The sequence below is a fragment of the Aptenodytes forsteri genome, unplaced genomic scaffold (assembly GCF_000699145.1).
Source record: "Aptenodytes forsteri isolate BGI_AS27 unplaced genomic scaffold, ASM69914v1 Scaffold237, whole genome shotgun sequence".
In the NCBI taxonomy this organism is placed as follows: domain Eukaryota; kingdom Metazoa; phylum Chordata; class Aves; order Sphenisciformes; family Spheniscidae; genus Aptenodytes; species Aptenodytes forsteri.
In genome coordinates, this window is record NW_008794451.1 from 2,390,872 (window position 1) to 2,418,282 (window position 27,411).

Here is a 27,411-nt window from a genome sequence, read left to right on the forward strand (position 1 = left end):
CTGCAGGCAGCATGTATACATCAGGAATTACATTTAAGGTCAGGCTGTAAGGACAATTCTAGACCATTAGAACTGAGCAAAGGCTAGCCTGTCCCAGTGTCCCTAGAGCCATTTGTGTGCTACTAGGCTGTCACAGGTGGAAAGGACTTTCACTAGCTTGTTACAACCATTGTGCAAAAGGAACCCAGCACACTAAAGCTTATCTTCTTTGGGGGAATACAGTTTAAAAGCCGTTTCTTCTGAATAAAAAACTTGCCTGATGGGGATATTGTGGGATTCTTTTTACTTACTAGGTTTCCAGCCAGATGAAGAGATGAGTGAAATCTTCAAGACAGAATTTCAAATGAGATTGCTCTGGGGCAGCAAAGGAGCACAAGTCAATCAAAATGAAAGATATGAGAAATTCAGCCAGATTTTAACTGCACTTTCCCGAAAACTGGAACCTCCTCCAGTGAAGCAGGTGGAACAATTAAGTATATAAGACTCTGTAAACACTATTTTAAATGATATACTTGAAATAACCTTAGCTTTCTTTTGGCAATTTGATACTGCACAAACTTCTTGCATTTCACAAGATGTTTAGAACTTTTAGCTGCACAATGCACACTTGTTTTAAAACTACTGATTTCTAAACAAATTATTTATTTACTGCATCACCAAGTCATTTAATGAGCCCTTTAAACAGTTAGGTTATCCCTGTAAGCTAGTCTTACGGCTTTCCGTATCTCCCCAGAGTTGCAATGTTTTGATAATGCCAAGGAGTAAGGGCACTGGCATCTTAATATTAAAATGAAGCAAACAGTGTAAATAAAATGATAGATTAAGTATGTGACATTGCAGAAAAATTTGTTGTATTATATTCCTTTAATGAATATAAAACACTGTACATAGAATTGTGAATTAAAGTGTATCTTTATGCAAAATAATTTGCATGGTTGCAGAAATGATCCTTTATCTGCGACCACAACAGAAGGCTCAAATGTCACTGCACCTATGAAAGTAGAAAACTAGTTGTGTATGTGTTGGGACACCTTACATTTTTTTTTAAGACAGCATCTGTAGTACTTTGGCTTTTGCTGGAACCTGCACAACAGCTACGCCGCCAGGAATGAATGATGAAATGGCAAGAACAAACAATCCTGATAATTAAAATGCTTTCAGATATGAGTAAATGTGGGTGTATGTATATATTAAACTTGCTTCATTTACTGAGGTGAATCACTTTGGTAAGTAGTGTTGGTGGTTTTTTCCCCCTTGGATGAAGGCAAAGCATAAGCTGTTAGCACTTTTAATAGGAAATCAGCATGCATGGTGTTTTTTATATAAAGAGTGCTTTAGCAGCAAATTCCACTTTGTCACATACAGAATTGGTGTATAAGCATTATCCTCAGAAGCTGTACAAATATTTAAGCAAGAACTATGGTTAGAGCTACATGTGCTCATTGTCAGTAAGCCTATTTCTGGAGTGAGATGTTACTTACAGCATTTGAAAGTATTTGAGGAGAGTAGGCTAACAACAAAACTAACACCAAAATGGTATTATCTGTTCCCCCCACCTTCAATCGATCATAGCAGAGGTTCTGCCACCACAACAAGAGGTTACAGACCTCATGCTGAAGTCTCCCTGTCAATCTTAACAGAAGACAAATGGGGAAGCTAATTACTTAGGCCATGAAAAGATTTTTTTATTCCATGAAAATATTCTCAACAGAGAACACTATTTTTAAACAAAGCATTTAACATTTAGGAAATCAACATGTGCACAAAAAAGGAATAAAAATTACTGGAAAATGTAAGATTCTTTAAGACAACTCACGTTCAGAATTTTAGAATAAGTGATTTATAACTAGCTGTGCAAGTACAAATGTTTTTTTCCTATGTTTAATAACCCTCAAACAAGTTGCACTATCCCTCACGAAAGCAACCTGCCTCCAAAGGAAGCAAATCCTGGTTTTAGAAAAACAAACAGTAGCGTGAAGAGAACATTTAGTCCTTTACCAGGAAGTGTTATTACTGACCTGCAAGGCTGTTTAGCCAGGCAAACCACAGGCCCTTTAGCAAGAAACTACACAGATCACATTTCCTCCTTTTCTCTAACTTTAAAATAAAAAAGCACTAGATTAAAAAACCAAAACAAACAAACAGAAAAAACCAAAACAAAAAACCAAAAAACCCCCAACAAACCCCAAACCCAAAAAACTACCTAAGTAGTTTTGTCAGTATTGAGTAATGTCACATTATTATATAAATAACCCTGTATACAAGCTCCAAAAATCTAAACTTTAGAGTTTAATAGCCCCCATAATACACTAGGTCAAGCTGTGTAATAGTGGTATACATAACAAAAGGAATAAACCTCTACACAAGTCACTCAAATTCAGTTTTACTGGTAGTACAGTTCCTAATAACACTGAAATTAAAAAGAATCCAGCACTGCTGCATCCAAATATTGCTTCGGACCCCAGAAAAACAGGATGTTTTGATTATTATTTCATTTCCCCAAACAGCAGGTGGCTGGGTTGACAAGCTTGCTTTGATACAAGTATCCCTCCCCCCAACATCTCTAGTCTAATTCTTATCAACCTAATAAATCAGATACGATGTAGTTATTAATGGAACCACAAATGGGAGGCAAGACAACATAAGCAATAGGGGCACTGCAGACAACTATATTTACACGTATAAACATATCCAAATTTCAATTGTTTACAAGTAAAAGTGCACATAGATCATTACGAAGTATCACTCAAATTTCAACTGGTCCATACAATGAAGCATCACCTGGAAATGGACTAGCACTGCAGTAATTAAAATTGGAACTTCATAGTCAAAAACTAAAAGACAGTTTCCATAAAAATATTTTTAAAAATATTAAAGTCAAATGAAGAGATACACGTTTCAATGTATAAAATTCATGACGCACCATGTATCCAGTAAAGTAGAGCTCTAGAAAACACCTACCGTGGCTACCTCAGCAGCTGCAGCACTGTGAAAAGAGCTGAGACACAAAGCCCTTTGTGGGATACTGTAAGTGGTAGTGTTGGCAACCAACAGATTTAGGCACTCTAGTTTAAGGCAGCATTTGAATGGCAAGTGGTTGACTTCTGAAAACAGTCATTAGCTTGCAGTGGTGAAATCTCTCTGGTGGTGTTCCAGGTTTTCAGTGCTCACGACAGGTTACTGAAGTGCTGAAGATGGACCGCGGTTCTAGGAGTTTCTCTTGATTGCATTGTAGGCTAGAGCTGAGATGTATTTTTTCCCCAGATCAACACAAATACATTATGGTCTCTTATCAGTCATGCCAAAAACTGGAATGTAATGATGGTTGCAGTGGTATAGTTATAGCAGCATACATGGATACTGGGATGAAACTCTAGTGCTGAAGATATTTAAACAAAATGATTTGTTACAAAACAAGACAAGCAATGATGGCAAAGTGTTATGCAGACATGCCTGACTGTCCTAGGCATGCAGGAGGAGGTTAAGGGCGAGCATGGAGGTGGCACAGGCAGACTGATAACTGACATATGGTTCTAAACGACTGCCAATTAAAATGAGTTGGAAGAGAGCATGATTGAGACAACCAAAACACAGCACAAGCTAAAATATCGTTTGTGCGTCTGGGACAACCTAGGACAATGAAAATAAAGCAATTTTAGGAGCAGTAGCCTTTTTACTCTGGTAATGGAACTCTGTTTTCCTGCACAAATGGAAGAATTTGTAATACATCCTTACCTATGCATGGAGATGCTAAGATGTTAGTGACTAAATGTATGTCTGCATGCATTCATGCAACTAGCTTTTCCCCTTGGGCCTCCCAGTCTAATACCCCGCCCCCCCCCACCCCCCCAGCAGCTGCATGTAACCTCCTTCAAGATCTCGCCCATTTTCTCAGAAACCCGCTTCAGGAACCTGCAGTCCAAGAGGAAAAAGAAAAGAACAAAGTTACTGAAGGCCTTTAGAAGACAGAGAAGCGTGCTCAGTTCTAACAGGCCATTCTCAGTGGCTATACATTAGCCTTGTACTTAATTCCACAAACTCTCATTAGAAATATGAGCCACAGCTTTTAGATTAGCTTTTTTTCCCCCCTAGTAATCAAGTAGTTCAATGCAGTTTCCAGTCCTCAGTGATTTAACAGTGAGGGGAATTACTGTACATTTTAGACCTTGATTTCAAACTAAACATGATGCAATTAAAAGACTTGGCTTACAGGCACAGATTAAGAATATAAAATCATTCCCTTTTCAGGAGCAGAGAGAGGTTTCAGTAAGACACCGAGCATCACACACATGGTCTCTTTTTTTGTTTGTTCAAGGTGCCTAGAGTTAAAACAATGACGTTGTCCAATACACATTCTACATTACAAGTACTGAAAAGGAAGGAGGAGAGGCAGGGCAGTGGACTTTCTGTCCTTCTTAATCATAATGTTTCTTCCTGAGTATTTTTGTTGAGCTTTCAGAATCAGAAAACATTTTCCTGTTTAAGAAGTGAAAGCTGCCAAGTATTTGCTAAGGAAGGAAATTAATAATTTTCAGTAACTGAGTTCAGTTAGTTATTAGAGGAAAAACCCCTCTGTTTTAAGCATATAGTTTAAGTCATAAAAGTGGGAACAGTAAATCTCAGAGATCTTTAAGTAATTTTTCAGTTCTCTATAAAAACAAAGCATTCTATAGAAAAAGCAGGAATCCTGGTCTTTTTCAGTTTAATAGCTGAATTGGATTTAGTGCTTTGTAAAGCAGGAACACTAGATCAGTTAAAGCAGAAGACGTTGGTCAAAATTACAGACCAGTGTGAGATGCATAATTTAATGTGGTCATTTCTGAAAAAAAAAACCCTATAGCAAACTCACATTGCAAACAACAGACCAGTGCTGACTTCTCATATTCTAATGCTTTCCATGAACCTGTGTAACTTACTATTTTTCCACTATTTTCCCTGGGGAATGTACAACTGAAAGCTGCCAGTTTACTGTTAGATATAGGTTACTGCACCTTTGCTGTTTTTCTCTAGCGTTACATCTATATATGATGTTGGCACATAGCCTTCCTCTCCATTATGTCTTCGAGCTCTTGTCCACCCATCTCCTTTGTCCTCCTCAATAATGTACAAAATTTCCCCTTCTTTCATTGCTAGAGTGCCTTCATTATGACCTGGGAAAACAACAGGCAAAGAAGTCTCAATGTTCAGACAGAATTTCAAGTCATCTTTTTCCCAGGGCATAGTTTCCAGATTATATATAAACAGGAAGAACCAAAAATCTGTGCAAGAGAACATATGGTCAAACAGGCTTACAGACAAAAACCTAGTCCAATTTGTAAAGCTGAATATTTGCCAATAGCTGTGCTAATATTTATCTTAGAACAGCACAAAAGTACTGCTCGTTAATTAAACTGATTTATAAAATATTTCCACTGATCTTACAAGCAATTAGTTGCTCATACAGTTAATTTACTTTAAATCATTTTACCTGTCTTCTCTGTAACAAATAATCCACGCCTTATAGTCAAGTTGCCTTATAGTCAAGGATTCGTAGTGCATGTTGTCAACCTTACCATCAAACGGATATATTGCCTTGCAATGTCCTATAGCTGGTAACGGATCATCATCTTCAAACTCATCATCAAACTCATTTGGATGTGCATGTTGCTGTGGTGGGCCTCGAACTTCCTGATTTGCATCATCCGTGTAACTCCCTTCAGGGCTATAATGCAATGATTCGAGCGTGAGGACTCTGAAGAGTTCTTAGCTCTAAAACTCAGAACATACGTGCATCACAGAAAGGGCAGACCGTGGATGTGGCTCGGGGAATGCCTGTTAGCAGTTTTTATATTTACTGCTGGAGGTGATTTTCTGAAAATACTGATCTAACAAAGGCTTGGACTGAATTCTGCTACAAAAACAAACATAAATTTGACATACTGGTCTCCATAGAATATGGAAAACTGGTGAGCCTTATGCAATGGAATAAGATAGCTTTAAAAGGCACTGCTCTTTAATGAGTGGGTGTTTTGATTAGACTCACTATTTTTTATGTTACCATAATGACATGAAGTGACCTCTAGAATCCAGAACCTGTAAGATTTTCCTTTAGGACATAAACTTCAGAGGATAAGTAACAACCATCACCTACTGTTAACTATCAAAGAGATGTACAGATGCTAGCATAAGATATAAAAGCAGTAGAGATAGAATAGTGACCTCTCTCTGCCCTGTGTTACAAGGTGGTTGATATCACTGCTGTGCCGCCTGTCGCTTCTGGCTGCTACTTTACCTTCAACTTCAGAGAGCCAGGCCTTGGGGAAAAAAGACAAATATTGGTGTCAAAGAAAACTTAAGATTCTAGACCAGCAAATACCATTTAACAAATGCACTTAACTGCATACAGTTTATTTGTCAGTACACAGCCACGGAGACTGCATTCACATGTGAAGTCTCATAATTACTTCACATGACGCATGAACCTATCCCTCGTGCTTAGCCTATACTCCATACTAGTCTTAAGGAAAAAAAAAAATCTTTAATCACATATGAATTTCAGAATAAGTGATTAATAAGAAATTCTTCTAAACAGTTTACATCTTTAATAATGTACATTCTTGTTCTAGCTAGATGAACGTACTTGAAAATATGGCACCCCACAAAAAATTCTATCAGGAGCGCTTTCTTAAATCAAGTAGTTTTTCTGGATGCTAGATTTATAAGGCAAACTACAGTTTTACCACTCATTTACATTTCCCAAGGAATTGTTTTAGAGTCTAACCTCATTCTTGTGTATTTCCATCCGAAGACGGTCCATGTTGCTCATAGTCTCAGTTAATTTTGGTTGCAAACTGCCTGGATCACCCATCTGGGGATTTTTTTCATAAACGTCCTTCATCTTGATGAGGGCATCTCTAAAAACATACAAAACCCGACAATAATTATAAAAATTACATACATCAGTACCGATTCACTAAAGTTAAAATAGTGTTTGTGTGTATGAGATCCTGACCTGTGATTAGATACTCATCAGCACAGACATGAGGAACTACTGCTCCCCACAGCACGCCTAAATCCTTTTCCCATTCTGCCATCTTAGCACTTCGCCTTCCTTTCTTGTGTCGTGCACAAGCACGCAAGCACTCCAACTGTCGACTCTTCTCTATCCAGTCTCAATACTGTTTCCCATATTGTTATACACAATTTCCTAAATATTAATAATGTTCTTTTCTTAACGCACTAAGTTGCGGCTCTCTTGCTCAAAGACCTATGCATTGATTTTTTATTTTTTTTAATGCCTGCTTTTAGAGCCAATGTTTCCTATGCAACATTAGGATCAAAATGTGTGTTATAGTAAAGCAGAAGGAAGCAATGCTAACAGAACCTACATACAATAAACCACGAACTGAAAAATGCTTTGTAATAGCCTGGACTAGCATATTCTCTCCTAGCTTCTGACCACTATCAGCTTAGGTAGAGGACTTCAAAAGAAACAGACACAGAGAGACCCATGACAAAACTCAAAAAAATGCACTCACTTTTGGTCTGTTTCCTTCTGTAGTTCTCTGTTGAGTTCATCGATTCTCTGTTGCAGTTTCTTGCGTCGTTGTTCTGGAGGGAGATGGCTAAAGTCTTCTAGCGCAGGGCCCTGCAAGTAGAAATACTATTAAACAAGTAACACGCACATATCTGGACAGCTGAACCGACATACCCACACACGGACAGTGTTCACTGGAAGCAGGATGGACCTTCTTAAAAACTCTACTTGACACACAGCTCTATAAAAGACCACAACAGAGTAAATGCACGTTCTTGCTGCCAGATCATAGTCATTCATTCAAGGTTCTTTCTGCCTTCTGTAACAGTTGGCTCACAGATTTAATTATTTTTCTGAAAAGCTGAGCCATGTACCTCCTATTACATCCACTGCACTTAAAGTGGATTTAGAAAGGACAGAATTAATTACTACAGAGTAATTTCAGGCAGAACAAAAATCCAAGATGTGTTAATAATAGTAAGTAGTAGTAGTGTATAATTGTTTCTCTAGAGTGTGTGTTCTATGGTGATTTGGATGCTATCCAAAGAAAAATACTGTATTTTGGATCTTCATTCCAAAGTACTATTATAGTTCTCTTCCAGAAGTTCATCAATCGTGCTAGAAAACATATTAAAACTTACAAAGTTCTGATGCATTTTACCTTGAGTAAAACTAGTTCACAGAGCACAGAAAAAGCCTTTGTAACTTTGTAACATCAAAGTTTTGACTTAATTTTGTTAATCTGAATCAAAACTTGCTCAAATATTCCAGGTCACCTTTTTTACTATTAAAAAAAAAAAATGTTTCAGGGAGGGGAAAAAAACCTCCTACTTTCCAAACTTAAAAAAAAAACAAACCCAAAACCCAAAAAAACAAACAAAAAACCACTTAAGACCACCTATTGTTATGAGCCCAAACCTGCAAAGGTTTGATTGCAAACTTGTGCCAAGATTATAAACAGGATGGAAGGACTTGGGTGTGAAAAGCATTGGGAAGAGATTTTTACGTATCTTGTGAGTTTGTTGTGAAAACTCTTCCCTTCAGGGTGACAGACACCAGCAGTGTTAAGAAGGAAATATGGTACACATCTTAGTAGCAGAAAGTTAAGTCCACTATTTGCATCCTAGTTGCCCAAGAAAGTCGGTTTTAGCACAAGAAACCCACTTGCCATTACAGCAACCCTCCATGGAGGCAAACCGAACTGGACAGCATTTCTTTTGTCAAGAAGAAACTTGACAGAAATTTGACTGTCCAGATTTTGACACAAGCAGCCTTAGGCTCAGGTGCCAAGTTTCTAATACCCCCTCTTAAGATCTTCTTGGCCCTCAACTTCTTGGTTCTTTTGCACTTGTAAAATCATAATGGTCACTGCTTTTTAAGGAGGGAATACAAGACACCATAAAAGGAGGGAAATAAAAATACGATGTTTCCAAAATAAAGCAGAAATGTTTCTTTCTGGAGGGGGAAAAAAAAAAAAAATTAAAATCCTTTCAAGGTGCTTTTACACACTACAAAGAAACAAAAAGACAACCACATCCTCCATATCACTCTTCCTTACAGGTCAGTTAAAACCAGAGTATCCTACAGCAATAATCAGAACAACAGAGGTCTTTTTGTGAATTTTTACTGATTTACTCTGCAAAACAACAATATTGACTAAGGTGTGGTTTTCATTTAACAGCTTTCTAATATTCCTAAGCATAAAGGATCATCTCCCCTGCAATTTTTTTGGTTAAATTCAAAGGAGTGAATTTCACAGTATTCAATATTTTTTCTTTACACAAGTTTTGTAATCTTTTCATATACCTATTTCATGCTGCTTTAACCATTTTCCTGACAAAAAGAAATCACCAAGTATTTCCATCATGACCAACTTGTGAATACTGGTCAACCCTAAAATTCCAAAATGACAGATTTAAGCTGCAGCCAGATCACAAGTCTAATTATCTTACATTAAGCATGGATGATTAAGAAGACTGTGTACATGAGTGGAAAATCTGAAGATGTATTTCAGCACCTGACTTAAAGCAGTTATGATATGGAAACACTTTCAAAAGATTACTTTCATGCTATCTTAGCAGAAGTACAGCAGACAGATCAGCACACGGGCTTACCATCTTCACCGACCACTGCACAGTTCATTTGAAAACAGAAAGAAACGGGAAATTATTCACATGCAACGACCAGTTACGAAAATGATTAATGCCTAAAAATGTATCTTTAAAATATTACTTAAAGATTAAAATTTTAATTTATAAAAAGTACATTTTACTATGAGCACAAGAAAAGCAAAATACAATAATCAGAAATGCACTTCTGCTTTAAGAATTACTGATTCAAAAAACTACTAGGTGATAATGGGTAGTTTAACTTATGAAATTCTAATACACAAGTTCATTAAACTACTTTTGAATTTTAGTGTTTTGAATAATATGCTAAAGAACTTCTATTGTAGGAGAAGAAACACACACACAGCCAACATTGCACAAAATAGCAGAATTTGATGATGATGAAGGACTGGTCAGCCATATGCAAATAATTTGTTAATTATAGCTAACAATCCACTACCATCACTTTTACAAACGTAATTTTTACAATGTATTTACTTTATTATCACAGTAGAACTACAATAAACAAAGATCTTTTTCAAGTTTAGAAGTAATTTTACTTTCCGAAAACAGCATTTGGGTCACTGCTGCTATTCTAGGGATGTTTCAGACCAGATAAAAATAAAGACGTTTAAAGAGTAAAGGAAGCAAATACAACATGGGATGCCACGTGTCGTATCTTGGGTTTAACATTCACAGCATTTTGAAGATCTACCATGCTTTCAATGACTTCGGATAACTCTTTCCAGAGAAACACCAAGCAACTTAGAAGATATGTACCTCCGACATCGCTTATGACCGTCAGCAATTGTTAAGGCTGCGGACTGGGGCACACAAAATTAGAATTTCTAGCAACGAGGAAAGTAAAGCACCTTAACAAATGATACTTTGGTAGAAACCTCAATGAAGTCCAAAGATGTAAAATGGCTACAGAATAAACTTCTTGTTCCCTTTAGAGTCTTCCAAGAAAACACAAGAAAGGTTTACATATCACTGTTGACGATACATCTATTTATGTATCAAGTGGCACTGAGCAAAGACCTCTCATAAGCACTAACACTATCTGGAAATGTTAAGATTTCAAAGGATAAGCAGCAGCATGTAACAGGAGTACTAATAAAGCAAATTACACTTGCTTACACTCAAAGACTTTTTTCAACAACCTATTCTCCAGCTACTGTTTGCTGCTTTCGCTATATATCACGATAGGAAAATCTAATGCATGAAGCACAGAACGAGGGCAGTCTGGTTTTGTGATCTCCAGTGCCTTGAGTGAAATCTCATACAGGGCACGCTAAAATAACCAGTATGCTTACTGTCTGATATATGCCAACTCATGGATAAATCTCGGTAGAAGCAGAAGCGAATTAAATACCACTTGGTAGTTCTGCATGTCAATACCAGTTGGACATCATTTTCCAGGGACAAAACTGTGGAAAACAGCATCATGTACTAGCAACTATTAAGCATCAGTGAGATTTTAAAAAAAAAAATCTATTAGAATTACAGTATGCATTTAAGTTGAAAAGGCACTCAATATGTGATAGTGTGATGTCTGTTAAAACGCTTGCAAGGAATTTAAAAATATATAAAAATTAAATGTTCATCCTGAAGATTTACAGAGATTAACTACTTGATGTTGTGGGATATTTGAGTTAATCCAGATTTGTAGGATACTAGTGATCCTTGCTAATTTTACAGAATACTATTCTATATTAAATTCATTCACTTTTACAACATGAACAATGAACTGTAAGAATAAAAAAATTAAATAAAAATATGGTTTCATTTTCCATTAGCATTCTGTAGTTGTTAGGAGATGATCTTTTGCTTCAGTAAAAGCTTCTAGAACTACTGATACTACAAGGTCTTGATTTGGGAGCCAGGAGTCAATACATTTAGCGATCAACAAGAAGGAGGTGTAATCAAGACCTGTGCCATTTCAACAGCTATCTAATCTGGTTAGTTCCTCAGTGAGTACTAAAGAAGGAACATGACCTTCATGACCAGAACAAATTATGATATAAGTGAGTCAGAAGGGGAAAGGAGAAACTGTCCTCCATAAATACTTAGAGGACCACAGGAATTTTCTAAAAAAAGGTGGTGGTAGAAAGGGTATTTCCAAGATATCTGGGGGCCCGAAATAAGATGCCATGACTTAAAGAAAGTAAGTTTTAAGTGTAACTCATTATACTTCAGAATCACAGCAAGGGAGCCTCTAAATCATAACTATACTGCAATATAACGTTGTACTTTGATCTCCACATTATGTCAGCAGTAGTCAACCATTCTTGATGCACATGAGACAGCAAGTCAATATTGTTTTCAAACATCAGAAAATCATGAATTATATATAATCAAATGCATCCAATTATCTCATTGTTTGGATCAATAAATACCATAAAACGTACATAAACTGGGCAGCCTATGCTTCACTGACCTAACAGGAAAGTGCCAGTACATTTATCACTAGTATAAATGTTGCTAGGAAGCCACTTAACATTTCCCTTTTATTGTCTTCCAAACAAATTCTATTTGCAGGGTAAGCCACTATAAATTAGTAAATGAACTGATAAATCTCAGCAGGTGGCATTTGGTAGTAAATGCTCAATAATTCTACCCAAAAGAACCTTGGACAAACAAGAACAATTTATTAATCAAAAAATGCATTAAAATTGTAATGTTTCAAAAATCAGTATTTCAAAATCTGCAAGCACCATGTGCTATAGCATTTGATGTACAAAAGAAATGAAACTTCTCCCTTCTTAGTTCAGTGTCTTGTAATCAACTACTATTATTTCAATTAAAAGTCAGCAAATAAGACATCTGATCTGTCAGATGTTTTTTGTGGTGACTATATACCCAATGATAAATTACTGCAAAAATATGTTACATGATGGTAGGAAAACATTTGTGAATGTGAACAACAATGAAGAAAGGTATCAAACACATGCTGAGCACCCTCTTTATAACACCTTTCTTTTAGGCACAAGTATTTGGAATGTGATAAAGAGTATTTCTATTTTATTTTATTTTTAACCTGTTGGTAACTTCTGTATAATATGAAACAAAGTATCCTAACGGCAACCTTACAGCTGAAGTGTTACTTTTAACAAAGTAAGCCTTATAATGAGGGTGAAGAGCATCAGAAAAGCCACATCACAAACACACTGTTCATAGCCCATCATGCATTTCAACTTGTTATCAAACTTACCCCTCTTTTGAGGCTTCTGAAAGAAGGAATTCTGGGCTTCCCTGTTTTTATGTCACTCATGCAATAATGCACTGGTTCAATGGAGAATATGGGATACTGGGACCCATTAGGAGTACTGGATGTGTATAAACTAGTAGGGGTTAGGGGTGGGGATTGTGGCTAATGTGGAAATAAAGAAAGCAATAAATAAGCCAAATGTTCAAAGTGATTTTAAAATGAAAATTCTGTCTTACAAAAATAAAATTTCCATCCAACACAGAAACAGCTTGTAACGTTCCAGACACATTTACACTATAACTGTATTGGTTTTAAAAGGTTTCTGTCATGAATTAATCTTCAGAGTTACAGGTTGGTGCAGAGAATGAAGGAACATTCAAAAAAGCTTTAGACTCAACACTTCCACAAGATCCTAACAAGATCCTGAAGTTGCCTGTCTCTTTTCTTACAACAGGAAGTTCTGCTTTTCCCAACTTCAATTACAGCCATTCTGGAAGCTTGGGCATTCCTGCTCACTGTTTCTTCCTACATTTTGATGTACCCTACCAGGTAAGCTAAAATAGAAATATTAGGTACATCTACGGAGAATGACTAAGACAAAAAGTATACTCAATCTCTGTCGTCAAGCTGGACTGACACAATGGCTGCATGGCATTCTTAATATCACGAGAACTTCCTCCGCTTTCTTCCTCCCCTTTTTTCAAATTGCTTCTCTCATTTTTTGTCTCTCATACCTCTGCTGCTTTTTCCCAGTTCGATTTTTCTGTACTATTTCCTCTGCTGCACAACTCATTCCCTTTCCAAAAGACTTTTATGTCTTTGATGACATCAAAAGTAGGTAAACGTGTATGTGGAAGTCAAGACCAGCCATAGTTTCAGCTAAATGAAGGCCCAAAGGCCACCATGAATACCCCAGCTACAATAAATCAGCATATTTTTATTAATTTAAGAGTATTTTTTAAAACCTGTAAATAGTACTTGGAATTAAATATGTATCTCCTGGTAAGTATTTTGCTCCCAGCTGCTGTTTTGTAGAGCGCCCCTCCATCCTCCCCCAAAGCAGGGGGAAAAACTGGACATAATCTTCCATTTCCTCCAGGTCCTTAAGAAGAGATGCATGTGTTATGTATACACATATGTGTATCTGTGATTCCATACAGGAAACAGTAAGGCTGACTCTCTGAATGCTACATACAAAGTGAATGAACTGGGGAGAAGAAAGAGTAGGGAAAGTCCTGTCAGCTTTCTTCAGCCGTCATCATACTAAGGAATTTCTTGTAACTACAGTAAATGCCAAGGTCCAGATTGAAAACCAATGCAGATTTTCATAGCTTCCCTCTCCAAAATTCTCAGAAAGATGTCTTGTTGTCAAACTGGTAATCCCGATCTAATTTCAGAACAGGCTGAATCTCACCCACCTCTGCAGCCAAATGCAACAGATATGCTAATGCATTAATGCATTTAAACTATTATCAATCATTAATTACACTGCATGAAAAGTAAACAGTTTTCATTTTAGCACACAGCTGCAGTTACATAATATACTGAGGAGGGAAGAAAGAATCGGCTATATCCTTTCTTTCTGTAAAGATCTGCTTTCAAGTGGAAAATAAATCCTACCACTAACAAGCTCTAAGAATAGTTTCCTATAATAAATGGCAGAAACTGACTTGGAGCATTAAAATAACCTCACAGAAATTTGTGGGAATCATTAAAATGACTCACTGATATGCTCCAATACTAAATAAAGACCTAGCACAACATGTATATGCTTCATTTATATAGCTAATGCATGTACTGATAATCTTTTTTGTTGATCCATGAAGGCATCTTGCACAGAAAGTGTTAATTGAAACTCATATAGTAATACAAGAAAGGAGTAATTTCTCTGCTTTCAATTTTTTCTTGAGCATAGGAATATTTTTACCTATTTCATAGTAATGTTTCTTCTGCGACATTTACCTGTATGGAGCTTCAACAGTATGTTTTATCAATGAGGTATTATAAATTTTAATGTTTTCAGACAAACCCCAGAAGTTTTCACAACTAGCAGCAGGTATAATAAAAATCTATATAACAAACACTCCTATATATAAACATCTACAAAATGTAACATTTAGAAGGGGGTTGCTTTTTGTAGTATAAAAGAGAGATCTGAAGTCTGCCCAATTCCAAAGCATACTCCCCCTCCCCTTATTTTTTCATTCACAATTAACACCTTTTCTATGCAATCACAGAAAGTCTTTACGGAAACTTAGAAATGTTACAGAAATGGGAAACTAATTTTATCAAATAACTATTAAAAACATTCCCAGACCCAAATCACTTGAAGAAAAATTGGAAAAATTCCCCTAGTGAGAACTTGATTTTTAATGTAAGTATCCAACCCTACTCAAACCTTCAGATCTCCTTACACATATTTTAAAAGACAGTGGCAGGCAAGGGGAAGGTTATTTTAAAATAAATAAACTGCTGCTTCCATGCACTCTAGATCTTCACATTTTAATTTTCCAAACAGTAATTTCTTAATTGTTACCTTTGGCTTCTTTCCAAATAGCCACAGCTTTCCTTTAGCCTTGCCCACTGTAGTTTTTGAATCAATTCTCATTCCTTCCTGCTTTGGTGTACTGATGGTTCCATCAGAGATAGTTCTGTAAATATTCTGACTGTAATCTTCAAATGGAAAATCTCCAGGAGGTTCAAAACCGGATTTGAAGCAGTCTATCACTAGTTGAGAGTCCTAAACATAGGACATTAAGGAGTTTAAAAAGCAAAACAAGCAAACCCATCAAGAATCGGAGAGAGAACATGGAGACATAAATTTTCCCTGTAATTGCAGAGATGCACAGATGGGAAACTGAGAGCGAGCTCAAAATGCATGCTTTTGGAGAAATCAAGTTAAGATAACTATGTTCTTTTTTCTCAGCAGTGTGTAAATCAAAGCATACCCTGCTATTCAGAATCCAGCAAATGCTTCCCAAGGGTTACCACAAATTTAAAACAGGACATGCTTTAGGGCCAAACTACTACCCCACCTTCTAATCCTTCAACATTAGCACTACACGAAGATAACACTAAGAAAAACTAGGTGTAGTAAGATATAATAGGGAAGAACCTGTATTAGAAGGAATAAGAAAGAAGTGGCAATAGCTGCAATCAAACAGGACACAGAATGGTACTTTGTTAACTGAACACCCTTTATATGATTTAATGCTACATACTGGAGAAAATGCCAACCATGAGGGTGTTCCAGGATGTTTCAGGATAACCAAAACAATGTGTCCAATATCACATACAGTGAGAAAGTGTCAAAGATCTTCAGATCACAAGAAAGCAATGAAACAGGAAGACAAAGACACCGAAAGCGGAAGGGACCATTTAGGCTAAAACTCAAGTCACAACACTTTTCAAGCAGACAAATATTTGACCACAGAAAGATAAACATACAGGGTAAGTCTGTCTTTCCCCTCTCCACAGCTTCCATATCAGTTAAATCGCTCATGCACATTTAAAAAGTCGCTCAATTCTACTTACTCTATGTTCATCAACTGATTTTGCTGCAAGGATCATCCCTTCTAAACATTTAGAGATAATCGGAATAACCTTGCGCTCAGAGTCGGCAAAGCCTTTGTAACATTCACTAAGTTTGATAGTCCTTCTTTCATCCATTTCTTGAAGTTGCTGCAAGCACAAAGTAAGATAAAATAAAGCTTTTATTTGCAGATTTTTTCCCCCCGATCCTGATGTATGCAGTTACTGTGCTCACCACAGTGTAGTACAGAATTTCTGTGCTTTCCCAGTATTTTTTATTTGCTTAACAAAACAGAACTTAATTAAGTTAAAAAAATCAAGTCCTTTCAGACATAGACTTAAGATGCCCAGAACAGTAATTACGAAGAATTGATACTCTTTGATTTTTAAAAATGATGTAAAGGACTGGACTTTCTTTTCCTTACTCTTTTTTAAAGCATGTGCACAGTGTCTACAGCCGCCTATTTAGTTTAAAATATTTGTTTCATGCAAAAATGAAAACAACAGTAAAGAAAGTCTACTAATTTCTATGTCTCCTCACTCTCTCCTTCTAGTTCCAAATAATTTCTCCCTGGTGATAAGTATCTCTATCTTGCTTTTATTTTTATACTTTCCAATAAATACCAATGATTAAAAAAAAAGGAAAAATTAGAAATATTAAAATTATATGATGTTTAGACATGCTCTCTGATTTGAAATACAAACCATTTCCTTTAGAAGTGTGCAAGAAAATAAAGAAAAGAATACCATTACATAAGATTTGTAATAAAAGTCTACTGGGACACAACAAAAAGAACAAATTAAGGAGAAATACTATTAAATACTATTAAAGCCCTGGACCTTTAACCTAATTGAAGGTGGAAAAAAACCACAAAAGAAAACAAAAAGCAACAGTACATACATCAATAGGTTATCAAAAATGGGATAAGAAGTTGGATCATTCCTGTATCTACTCTAACAAAGGCAGATGGCTCAAACAGCATCCAATTTCCTCTCTCCAAAACAAAGCAACAACCTAGTCATGCTGAATCCCTCTCACAAGGTTTTCCCATAGAATGTTAACAAATACTTGCAAGGAAATAATAAAAATGTAGTCCCAAGAGAAAGCAGGACTAGGCCTTTCTGTTCTTACTGGAGATTTCAAAAAACGTAAGTAATATCTTACAGTGATAACGGATTTTAACCCTAGAGAAATAAAGGCAATAAACCAAAACTCTGGTCCAAGCTACAAAGATGATCGAACTGTTTCTCCTGGGAGTTGACTGCAATTCCTCCCATCAGTGTGCTAACGTCAGATCTACTGTAGCACTGCTTAACAGTTAAAATATTAGAAAATTCTTTAATAAGTCAAGGCAATTTTCTCCTGTGAATCCTAGACCTTCTAATAAGTATTTTTTAAAAATATGAACTCCTTTGTGCTTCTGGAAAATATCAAGCATTCTTAAGTTGGTACACCTTCAAATAAAGTCACTATTTTCACTTTCCATTTCCTCGCTCCATGTCTCAGAATCAGTTTCTACAGTCACAGTATTCTCCCAAATGGCTGAATGTACATGCCAATACACTTCTGAACTCACCTTCACCTGACGCCCCCCGACTACTTTACTTTAAACCAGTTTTGCAAAGTCTCTGTTTTAGAAAGAATCTTAAAAGAAAAAATAATCTTAATAGTTACATGAAGCACCTTGAGAAATCCCCTTCTTAGATGCAAAGTATTGATCTAATTTGACCTTTAACTTTTTTTATTATTTTAAAGACTTCTGTGGATTGCTGGTAATATTGACGAAGCAATGACCAATGGGGGGGAAGTACTTCTGCCTCCAATCCACCCATTTTATACCTGTACATGAGATACATTAAACCACATAGTCACCATTAGCTATACACTTTCCTTCATCTCTGCCAGAGTCAAAGCATTCACACACGCATACAAATACCAAGAGAACTAGTGACCAAACCTTACTAGAACAATTGTTTTAAATGTTTGCTCTCATCCAGATGTTTCAAATGTTTATTTTGCCATACCTCTTCAGCAATATTTAAACAAAGAGTCTATAAAATATAAAATCTTCATAGAAAATGCAACAGAATATGTTCATTACAAGTCTAAGCATAATTACTGTAAGCAGTCTCATGATTTCTTGATAAAATTTTCCACGAATATCCCCAAAATAAAAGTTTTAAATTTTAAAATCTACTTCTCTCTTAAAAGAATATCAGACATACTTTCTCTGTTAATTATTTTACCTTATAAATCTGAGGAATGACGATATAATAGTGTTTGTGCTGTTCCCCATTAAAATTCTGTAGTTGTGCAGCATATTCATTTTTATTTTCATCAGCCATATGTGTGCGCAGGTTTAACTGTTGCTTAGCCTAGTAGGAAAGTGTTATCAGTTCAAACATGTCCTGTGCTTTTCAATGACATACAGCATTATTTTAATGTATTTTACCAACTATGCAAAAACTCTAATCACAAGTCATCAAAACTGACATCCTTATAACTGAAATAAAAAGAATGTGAGACTTCATATATACTGACAGTCTACAGACCTAATTTATTACATACAGAGAGAGCAATGATCATTGTAGCTCCCTTAGCCACGTCACTTAAATGCACATCCTAAAAAACACAGAAGTGACTGAACATATATACCACAAGATACCAAATACCAGTAAGCCTGCGTGTTTAAGGAAGATAGTCATCATCGAGACTAATGAAGCATATTCCCTCTCTGTGCTGTCTTATATTTTACTGTAACTTTGATTTTGCACTCCCTCTCTGTGCTTATATTTTACTGTAACTTTGATTTTGCACACAAGCAGCAAGCATTTTATAGACAATTTTATACACCCAAAGATTGTTGTTCCAGTACTGATGATAAACATGCAAATAAAATGTTTTTTATAATAAAAAGAGAGTAAAGAAAGAAATGGCACCGCTCTTACCTTCTCAACATCAGCCTTTGTCGCATTAGTGTCATTGTCCAGTCTTTCGTAGCTTTGCTGTGCCTTTTCTGCCTCTTTGCATTCTCTCTCAAATTTCTTTTTGCTCTACAAAAGCCACAAACTTACTGCTTCAACAGCCACTATCCCCTTTTGGTTTTGTACAGTAATTTTGAATTCTAAATATCAAAGCTTCCATTTAAGTATCTTAAATTCACTAAATACCTTTAAGTAAATACATTGTTCTCACAGCAACCAAGTCTCAAAAATTTTCAACTGTTCTATTTAAAACTTATTTCCTTGAAGTACCAGCAAGAAAACTACTGTAATTATGCTATAAAATATCAGATAATCAAAATACAAAATAACCTATTACAAAGATCCGCAGTTAATTATAAACAGACAAGTCCACCTTCTAGCCTGATTTCAATAACCTAAATAAAAGTTAGGGGGCAGAAAACTTAAACCTGGACTTGTATGAGTAAAATTTTCAAGTTTCCCTTCTTCAGTGATCAATTTTAATTGAATAAATTCAACTAAATTATTTTGAAGGTAGTCTGAAGGATTTATCTACATTACGAGATCTTAGCATACCCATCCATTATCATCGGTATTTATATCAACTGGCGTAGCTGTGAGCAGCACAGACAACAGTATTCAAGGTACTTGATGTTCAATATATCCGGCTGTTGTCAAGACAACTGCTGTAGGAAAAACTGCTGCAGCTCAAGAAATTAATATCTCTAGAGACAAACTGGCAACAGAGATCACGTGAGCACTGCTCTCCTGCTTCAGTTCAAAGTCAGGCAATTGAGGTTAATGTGTCCCTCAAAGGCTGTATGCATTTAAAAGACGGACTTTGCACTCAAGTAAATACAGTGCACACAACACAACTGATTGTTTGAGGTGAACTCAGAATTATCTTGGTGAAGGGTGACAGCATCTAAAACTACCACATCTGCCTCTACTCTGATCCTCTGACCATTAATTAAACTCTTTGACGTGACACCGAAGCAAGACATTGCTTATCTGGGTCCACAACAACAAAATAGAAATTCACCTCTCCGATATTGCTTCACAATAATCAGAAATTTATTGTATCTTTGATTCAAAGACACAAAACCAGCAGAACATCAGAATGCATCTTGAACACACTCGGTTGAATTTTACATTTTCTCACTTTTAAAAGCATGTCTCTCAAGAAAAAGGAGTTTATAATCCGTTCTAGAGAAATTAACTTCCTGCCTTTCTCTCTTAAAAAGTAATTCTACTGAAAGTATAATAGTCTACAGGGATATTCTTGAATAGAACTCATGTATCAAGCCCTCAAACTCAAGTCAAATAGTGACTTAAGATTTCATCTTCATATAAATAAACTGTCATTATTAATTACTCTCTAAACAAAAAGTAGCCTGCAGAGAAGCAACCAAAGAAGTCTGTACCTATACTAAAAAGAGATTCCTTTACATTGGACAAAAGCCAAGACTTCACTCAAACATACACACAGAAGCTGTTTACAGGAGATTATTTTTTTTAAGCAGGGAACTACGAATGCGTTGAACTGTATTTTGGATGTTACTAAGTCTGATTTGGACATTCAGTAATATAGCTAAACATTAAAGTCTAAGCAAGCAAGATGACAACAGCTCCATTTACAGACTGTATATTATTAAGTTTGATAGGGAAAAAAACCCACAAACTCACATTATCCATCTGTTTCCAGCACATGTCCAGATACTGTTGAGCCTTTCGCCCTTCCTGAAGATGCTAAAAACACCACAAAAAAGTGTAATTTACATATCTTTTTAGTACTATTACCATTAGTTAGCCCCTGCTCTAGTTGACACGCTATGATGTGCAGTATCTCCCACAAGTTACCAGTACTCTTTGGAAGACGTTACTAGTCATATAAGAACAGTACCACAGATGAAAATTACACTGGCAAAAAAGTTACTAGTAAGCACTACCTCCCAAGGCCTTAATTTTTAGGTTTAATAACTGTAGTAAACCAGTACATAAAAATACAGAATAACTTTAAATACGAGTTTTATAAATGTATTAAAAAACCTACTTATTGCCAAGTTCATTAAATTGGGTAAACAAATACATCAATTCGTTAAAAGACATATCCATTTTTGATATTCTATTATCAAATCGAAGTATAGAAATTACCATTTTTCTCTCAGTTTTTAGATCATGAGAATATCTCATCAATTCTCCGTACACTCTGTGTCCCATTTCTTCTGCAACTACTTCTCGTTGTCCTGCATAGTCATTCAACTCATTAAGGATGTTAAAAAAGGCAATACATGAAGTAAACCTGACAGAAAGCACACACGCACAAACATACATACACAAAAAGTGAGACAGCTTTTTAAAATGGACTTCTTTTAGTATAGTCTGTACTCCTGATTAAATAAAGCAAAAAAAGTCATACATATTTTACAATAAACCTTATCTTAATGCTAATTGAATTACAGTAGAAATGCAAGTTGGGAAAGCCTACATTAAGCCTAGCACGTACTATATGTTGCAATGTCTCTTCAAATACATTTTTTAAGAATATGGATTTTTGTGGATGGAAAAGAAAGAAGAAGAATACTACCTGGAAAGCCCTGTCGTATAGTGGTATCTCCTAAGCTGCCAACTGAGAGGCCTGAGCTTGGGAACGGATACATACGTCCCTAGGCTCGGAGGCTGAACTTGCTGCAGAGATGATGTGCTTGGTAGTCTTGAGGGTGGAACATGCCAATCATACCACTCATATGCATCCCGATGGATGATCTACAGAACAAGTTTGCTATCAGCTCTGGAGACAGCTGCCTGTTTGCCTGCCCACCTCTTGGCTGGAAGTAAGGTGCCACTATGGCTGGCACTAAAAAGGGGGGAAGAGGAGGGGCAAAGGGTAGAAAGTGTGTGTGGAAGGGAAGAAAGAAAAAAAAACAAAAAAACAGGCACCACATTAAAATATACATCTTTCTCTCTTTTAACTGTGGAATACTGCCATCTCCATAGGCTTGGCTCTGGGGAATTAAAATGCCACCCTAGCACTAGAAATCCCATTCCCTGTGGTCCAGGATCTTTAAACAGTCGAAAGAGAGGAAATCCTAGTGTGAATTCTCAGTCACTCTGCGCACAGCATGTGCTTTGGCTGCAACCTGAAATTTGCCCACTTTCTTTCCTTCATAAGAGTTATCCCTACAGAAAAAAAGTATTGTGTTTTTCTAAATAAATAAAAAAATGGCTATGGGCACAGACAGCAAAACAGGCACCGCTCTGATAAATAAATTTGTTTAGCACAAATTGCTCCTCCACAGTTAGGCAGTCACTTATTTTGTCTCCTGAGCCAAAGCAAGTCAGCAGTTTAAGAGCTCTTCTTGCCAAAAACATGACAATATTGCCATACAAATGCACTGAAAAACTCTACTAAACTAAGCAAAACACACAGCCTGAGAACACTTAATTGCTTTTCTTTAAAAAAATAATACTAGACCATACATAGCATACTGAACTTCTGCTTTCAAACTTTCATCTAGCTAAAGATTAATTTGGAACGGAGCAAGTACAACCTGCCACGTTCACTACTTTAAAATACAAATAGAAGTAAACTCAGGTTTCATGCTTAAGAATTACAGCAGAACTATAAGAAGCCAAGCAGAATTTTTTCGTTGTCTTAGCCAATTAAATACTTTATCTTAAAAAAAAAAGAAAAAAATCCATAAAAGGACAGAGTACACTGTAGTCCTTGTTTCTTATACATAGAACTTGAAATGCACATTTTTACCTGGGTTCCTCATCTTTGGGTGAACGTTTAGGACAGTACTTCTTAACCAGATTTCTATTAAGGAAGAACGAAAAAAAAGATGCTATTTTAGAGTCTCTTCCGAGAAGAGAAGACATACACATAGAAAACTGCATGAACAAAGTATTTCTTTTTAATGACTTCAACGAACAAATCTATTCCCTCTGTCATCTTATAAGGGTGCTTTAGATAACACAAGGCAGAAATCTATGGCATTTTCAAAGTTTTAAGTCACTTTGACCTAGAACAATATATTCATAAGTATTTTAAAACCTCTATTGCACAGTGACTAGACATAAAATAATGAGTTCTTTATTTAACATCCTTTTCACACATGCAAAAGAAGCTAGCAGACAAGAAAAAAGCCAATGTATGATCACCGTGTAACATATAGATAGCACACACTGTATGCTATACCCATGAGCACAGAACTCCAGGCCTGAATTAAAGCTTTGAGTGTGCATTCAGGTCAAAGGTTTTAACCACACTATCTCCAAACCTTCAATAAGGATATTTCCAGAACAGAAGAGGCAACATCTCTTTTCAGGAAAGATGTTACATTTTGCCCTACCACCACTGTTGTAAATATCGGGCTTTTAGAACCCAAGAAAATATCAAAAAGACAATCCATGGGACCAGCACTTTACACAGTATCACAGTCCAATTTCCGAGAACTCTGATATGAACTCATTTGCTTATCATACAATGCAGAAACAGCACCTTAAGAAACATACAAACAACATCACCTACTCTACCCTAGAGCATAAATAACATAGGCATACACTGCTTACACAAACAACCGCACAATATTTGCGGTTATATATACTGCTACAAATACCCCAAATCCTGTGATGAACATGAAATGAAGCCACACAATTTTACAGACAGGAGGGATAAGAGGAGAGAATTCCAATGATTTTTCAAATTCTTATCTTCCTGTACGTCAACCTTTGCTTTAAACTTCTAAGTACACATTTTTTCCAGCACAGCATTCTGCCTTGACTTACTATATTTGTTTTTCTGACAGCAATGAGGTCTTACAAGTCTTGAAATTCAAAAGGATACATGTCATTAGTCTTGAAAAAAAATCCATAATTTCCTTCTCATTTTTAGTAGCTGGATGTTCATACCTTCAATTGGTTGCATTTTTTATTCTAGCAATATTCAAAATTGTCAGTTTTTTTCCACAAAACAGAAAATTTGAAATTGTAACTCTACTACAGTTCTTCTCCTTTCCCTGTGAGAGTTTGTTATTTTACAGCAAATAAAGAATCCTTTTTGTGTATGAAAGAAAAACAGGTAAGACACAGGATTTTTCTCAAATTGCTTACCTTCAACCTTTGTGCTTTTTGAGGTCAAAGAAGTGAAACACCTCAGTTGCTGTGTATTTTTAAAAGCAGCAAACAGGATTTAAAGAGACATCTACTACTCAAATTAAATAGACCGGTATTTAAATACCAATGCCCACCCTCACAAAAATTCTCCTGTTTTCCAAACATCAGAACCACTTCATTGAAATCTTGCTAGTAACATTTAAACTGTGAGCCAGATTGCCTCTTATGATATCTCTCGTTTAAACTATCAAAGTAATATTTTTAAGTGTGAATCAACATCTCAGCAGAAAATAATGCATGTCAATTATTTGCTTTACAACCCACAAATAGAAGCAACATAATGCTGGCAATTTTTTTTCCCCTGTACATCTCTAAATCATCATACCTTCCATTTAAGAACAAAAAAACCCAACAAAACAAGTGCACACAACTGAATCATTCTGTTCAAGAGACAGTGTTAGCCTTGAGCTTGTCAGGGAAAACTGCTTGAAGTGTGTTCTTGAGGTGGACCTGGATTATGCAAAGAATGTTTCTGCTTTTCAACTGGTATGAAATAGACTTCAATCAAACTTCTGTATTGTGTAAAGGGATGGTATTTTGTAATGAAACTATTTTACACATCCAGCCAAAGAAGAAATTAAGTATAAAACAACACAAAACTAGCAGAGCTGCTTTAACAGTTGTCTTTTAATTGGCCTCTGGATATAATTCTTCCTTCTGCCTGTCCAGTAGTAATTGAGACAACTGGCCGCTGACTTCTTAGACTAATTATTAACATAGCCCAGAACAGTTTCCGCAAAAGCAGCAAAGAAGTAGACTATATAAAGCAATCTACACCCCCAACACTACAGAAAAAAGGAGAGGGGGAGTAAAAAAAGATTCTATGAAACAATCTTGCATGCATGTTTTATATCTCATTCCCACTGTCCATGTGTAACTTCGGTTGTTACAAACTATGAACTACCTTATCATTAAAACAAGGGTGCTAATCCTGCTTTCATCTAAAATAACCTTGTGCAATTTCTCAAATCAATTTATTCGGAAGTCATTATCTCTACGGTACAAGGGTACAAGTAGTGAGATTATGTTCAGTCATGAAGTATATACCAAAATATGAGCAGGGAGTCGGTGTGGAAATAGCCAGCTTAGACCCTTTGTCTCTTTCCATACCCTCAGAGACTACAACCAGAAAGAACAACCATCTTGACTATCTAGTCAAGTCTTTTTTACATCAATATGTACTAAGAAACAGAATAAATGCTGACTTTTTAAAAAGCATCTACAAATTTTATAAAAACTTTCTCACTGAAGTTAAAACAAGAATCTCTTTTCGCTATCACCAGAATCCACTGCCTGTTGTAACATACTACTTGGTAAGGATTAAATGCAGTCATTTTGATTGGAAAATGCATAAGCCAAAGTAGAAGAAAAAAAAGAATAATCATCTTTGCTAAGTAACTTTCCCATGTTTCATTTTCCCTTACATTTCTGCTTTACTCCTTAGTGCTTATTAACAAATGGAAAACTCCGAAAATTCACCTTATTATTATTCAGAAGGTGAAATGCGTAACAAGCATACAATGCTGTAGCTAAGCAACCACGCACGAGCCTTTTCAAGGGAAGATTTTCAGATGCGTGACAATGAGAAAAGAAACCACTTACTAAAAAACATACAGTTTAAAGTGTCAGGAGAGAAGGGTCACAAACAGATTATTTACTAGGATGCTGATTTCTGTTCTGGTTTCATTTTTTAATGCAACTGTTTACTATTTCTAGGAAGACAAAAATATTATATAATCCTTTCTCTTAATAAAAGTCAGTTTCCTTAGTCAATCTTGTCTACCTTAAGATCACAGGTAGGAACATACAGTTTTGAGACATTGTGTGATCAGGATTTAAGGTTCAATAACAGCACAAGGTACAATAATCAAAGTCAATACATATGAAACAACAAGCAAATGCAGAATTTAAAGTTCAAAGAAAAAGCCAGTGTTCATGTGAACAATGAAGCATAAATGGCTTTACCAAGAAGTGAACACCAACACTTAGAAAAAACAGAGAAATTAGATTTAAATCTTTGAAAAAACGCAGGTTGACAAGCAGTTAGTATGAGTGTAGATCTGAAGAGTGAAGCACTATTTCAAAGAGGAGCCAGTCGACACTTTAAGGGGGCATAATGTTCTTTAACATTTTTATCTAAACGCATGTCTAATCCTCGGGATCCAAATATGGATCTGGACTAGTTTATAAGAAAACTGCAGAAGTAATTGCAGACCATCAGAACTGAACCAAATTTACGGATAGATTGCTCTATACTTCCTTAGAAAAGTGTAGATTTATGACACTTTAATCCTCTCTGAAAGTACAATTTAGATGACTTCTACCACACCGCCTTATAGCCATCTGGAAGCAGATTCCATACAGGACTAACCACATCCAATTGTGCTGATCCTGTAATTTTATCAACCTCTCTTCTCAGTATAAATTGGTCTCAGGTCAACACCAGTGAGATAGCAGCCTGGACTATACTGCTGATTTTTAAGAGAAATACCACCTCAGTCACATAGCCAGAAGTTTCAAAAAGCACCCAAGTTAATGAATTAAAATTATTTAGTCGTGTACATAAAACATGTACGTAAAATTTTAGACATTTGTACAAAAAATTGTGTTTATCAACTCAAAACTAAGTTTTCTTCAGTCAATTAATATAGAACATGAAGAACACGAGCAGCAGCATCAATATGGTAGAATTTGTATTAAGGTAGCAGCTCAGGTACTGTGGCATCTGCTTATACTAAACCTCTACAGCCTCTACATCACATTACAAACGAGCCTGGGAACAAACTCTGAAGTCTGTTTTCGTAAGTTACTAAAAAAATGCAGTAAGTACTTAAAGGCATTTCATATTTATACGTGAAGTAATACTTTCAATAGGGCTCTGATGGCTTCAGTATTGCATATCA

At 36.0% G+C, this 27,411-nt stretch overlaps 2 protein-coding genes across 2 annotated transcripts in view; one reads left to right on the plus strand and one right to left on the minus strand.

The window, feature by feature from the left end:
• The window catches only part of BCAR3 (breast cancer anti-estrogen resistance 3), a 58,705-nt gene extending 57,499 nt beyond the window's left edge, over nt 1–1,206 (plus strand). The window contains exon 11 of the mRNA XM_009290463.1: nt 294–1,206. Within this exon, the coding sequence (XP_009288738.1) occupies nt 294–481 (188 nt within the window). The 3' untranslated portion in view covers nt 482–1,206. The remainder of the gene's footprint in view (nt 1–293) is intronic.
• A 458-nt stretch (nt 1,207–1,664) lies between these two features.
• Nucleotides 1,665–27,411, minus strand: part of FNBP1L (formin binding protein 1 like) — a 62,205-nt gene continuing 36,458 nt past the window's right edge. The window contains exons 4-16 of the mRNA XM_019474904.1: nt 23,097–23,150; nt 21,485–21,632; nt 21,017–21,079; nt 19,316–19,420; nt 18,614–18,742; nt 16,370–16,516; nt 15,372–15,575; nt 7,518–7,627; nt 6,761–6,893; nt 6,199–6,293; nt 5,553–5,701; nt 4,992–5,150; nt 1,665–3,912 (exon numbers count right to left, since the gene is read on the minus strand). Of these exons, the coding sequence (XP_019330449.1) occupies nt 3,905–3,912; nt 4,992–5,150; nt 5,553–5,701; nt 6,199–6,293; nt 6,761–6,893; nt 7,518–7,627; nt 15,372–15,575; nt 16,370–16,516; nt 18,614–18,742; nt 19,316–19,420; nt 21,017–21,079; nt 21,485–21,632; nt 23,097–23,150 (1,504 nt within the window). The 3' untranslated portion in view covers nt 1,665–3,904. The remainder of the gene's footprint in view (nt 3,913–4,991; nt 5,151–5,552; nt 5,702–6,198; nt 6,294–6,760; nt 6,894–7,517; nt 7,628–15,371; nt 15,576–16,369; nt 16,517–18,613; nt 18,743–19,315; nt 19,421–21,016; nt 21,080–21,484; nt 21,633–23,096; nt 23,151–27,411) is intronic.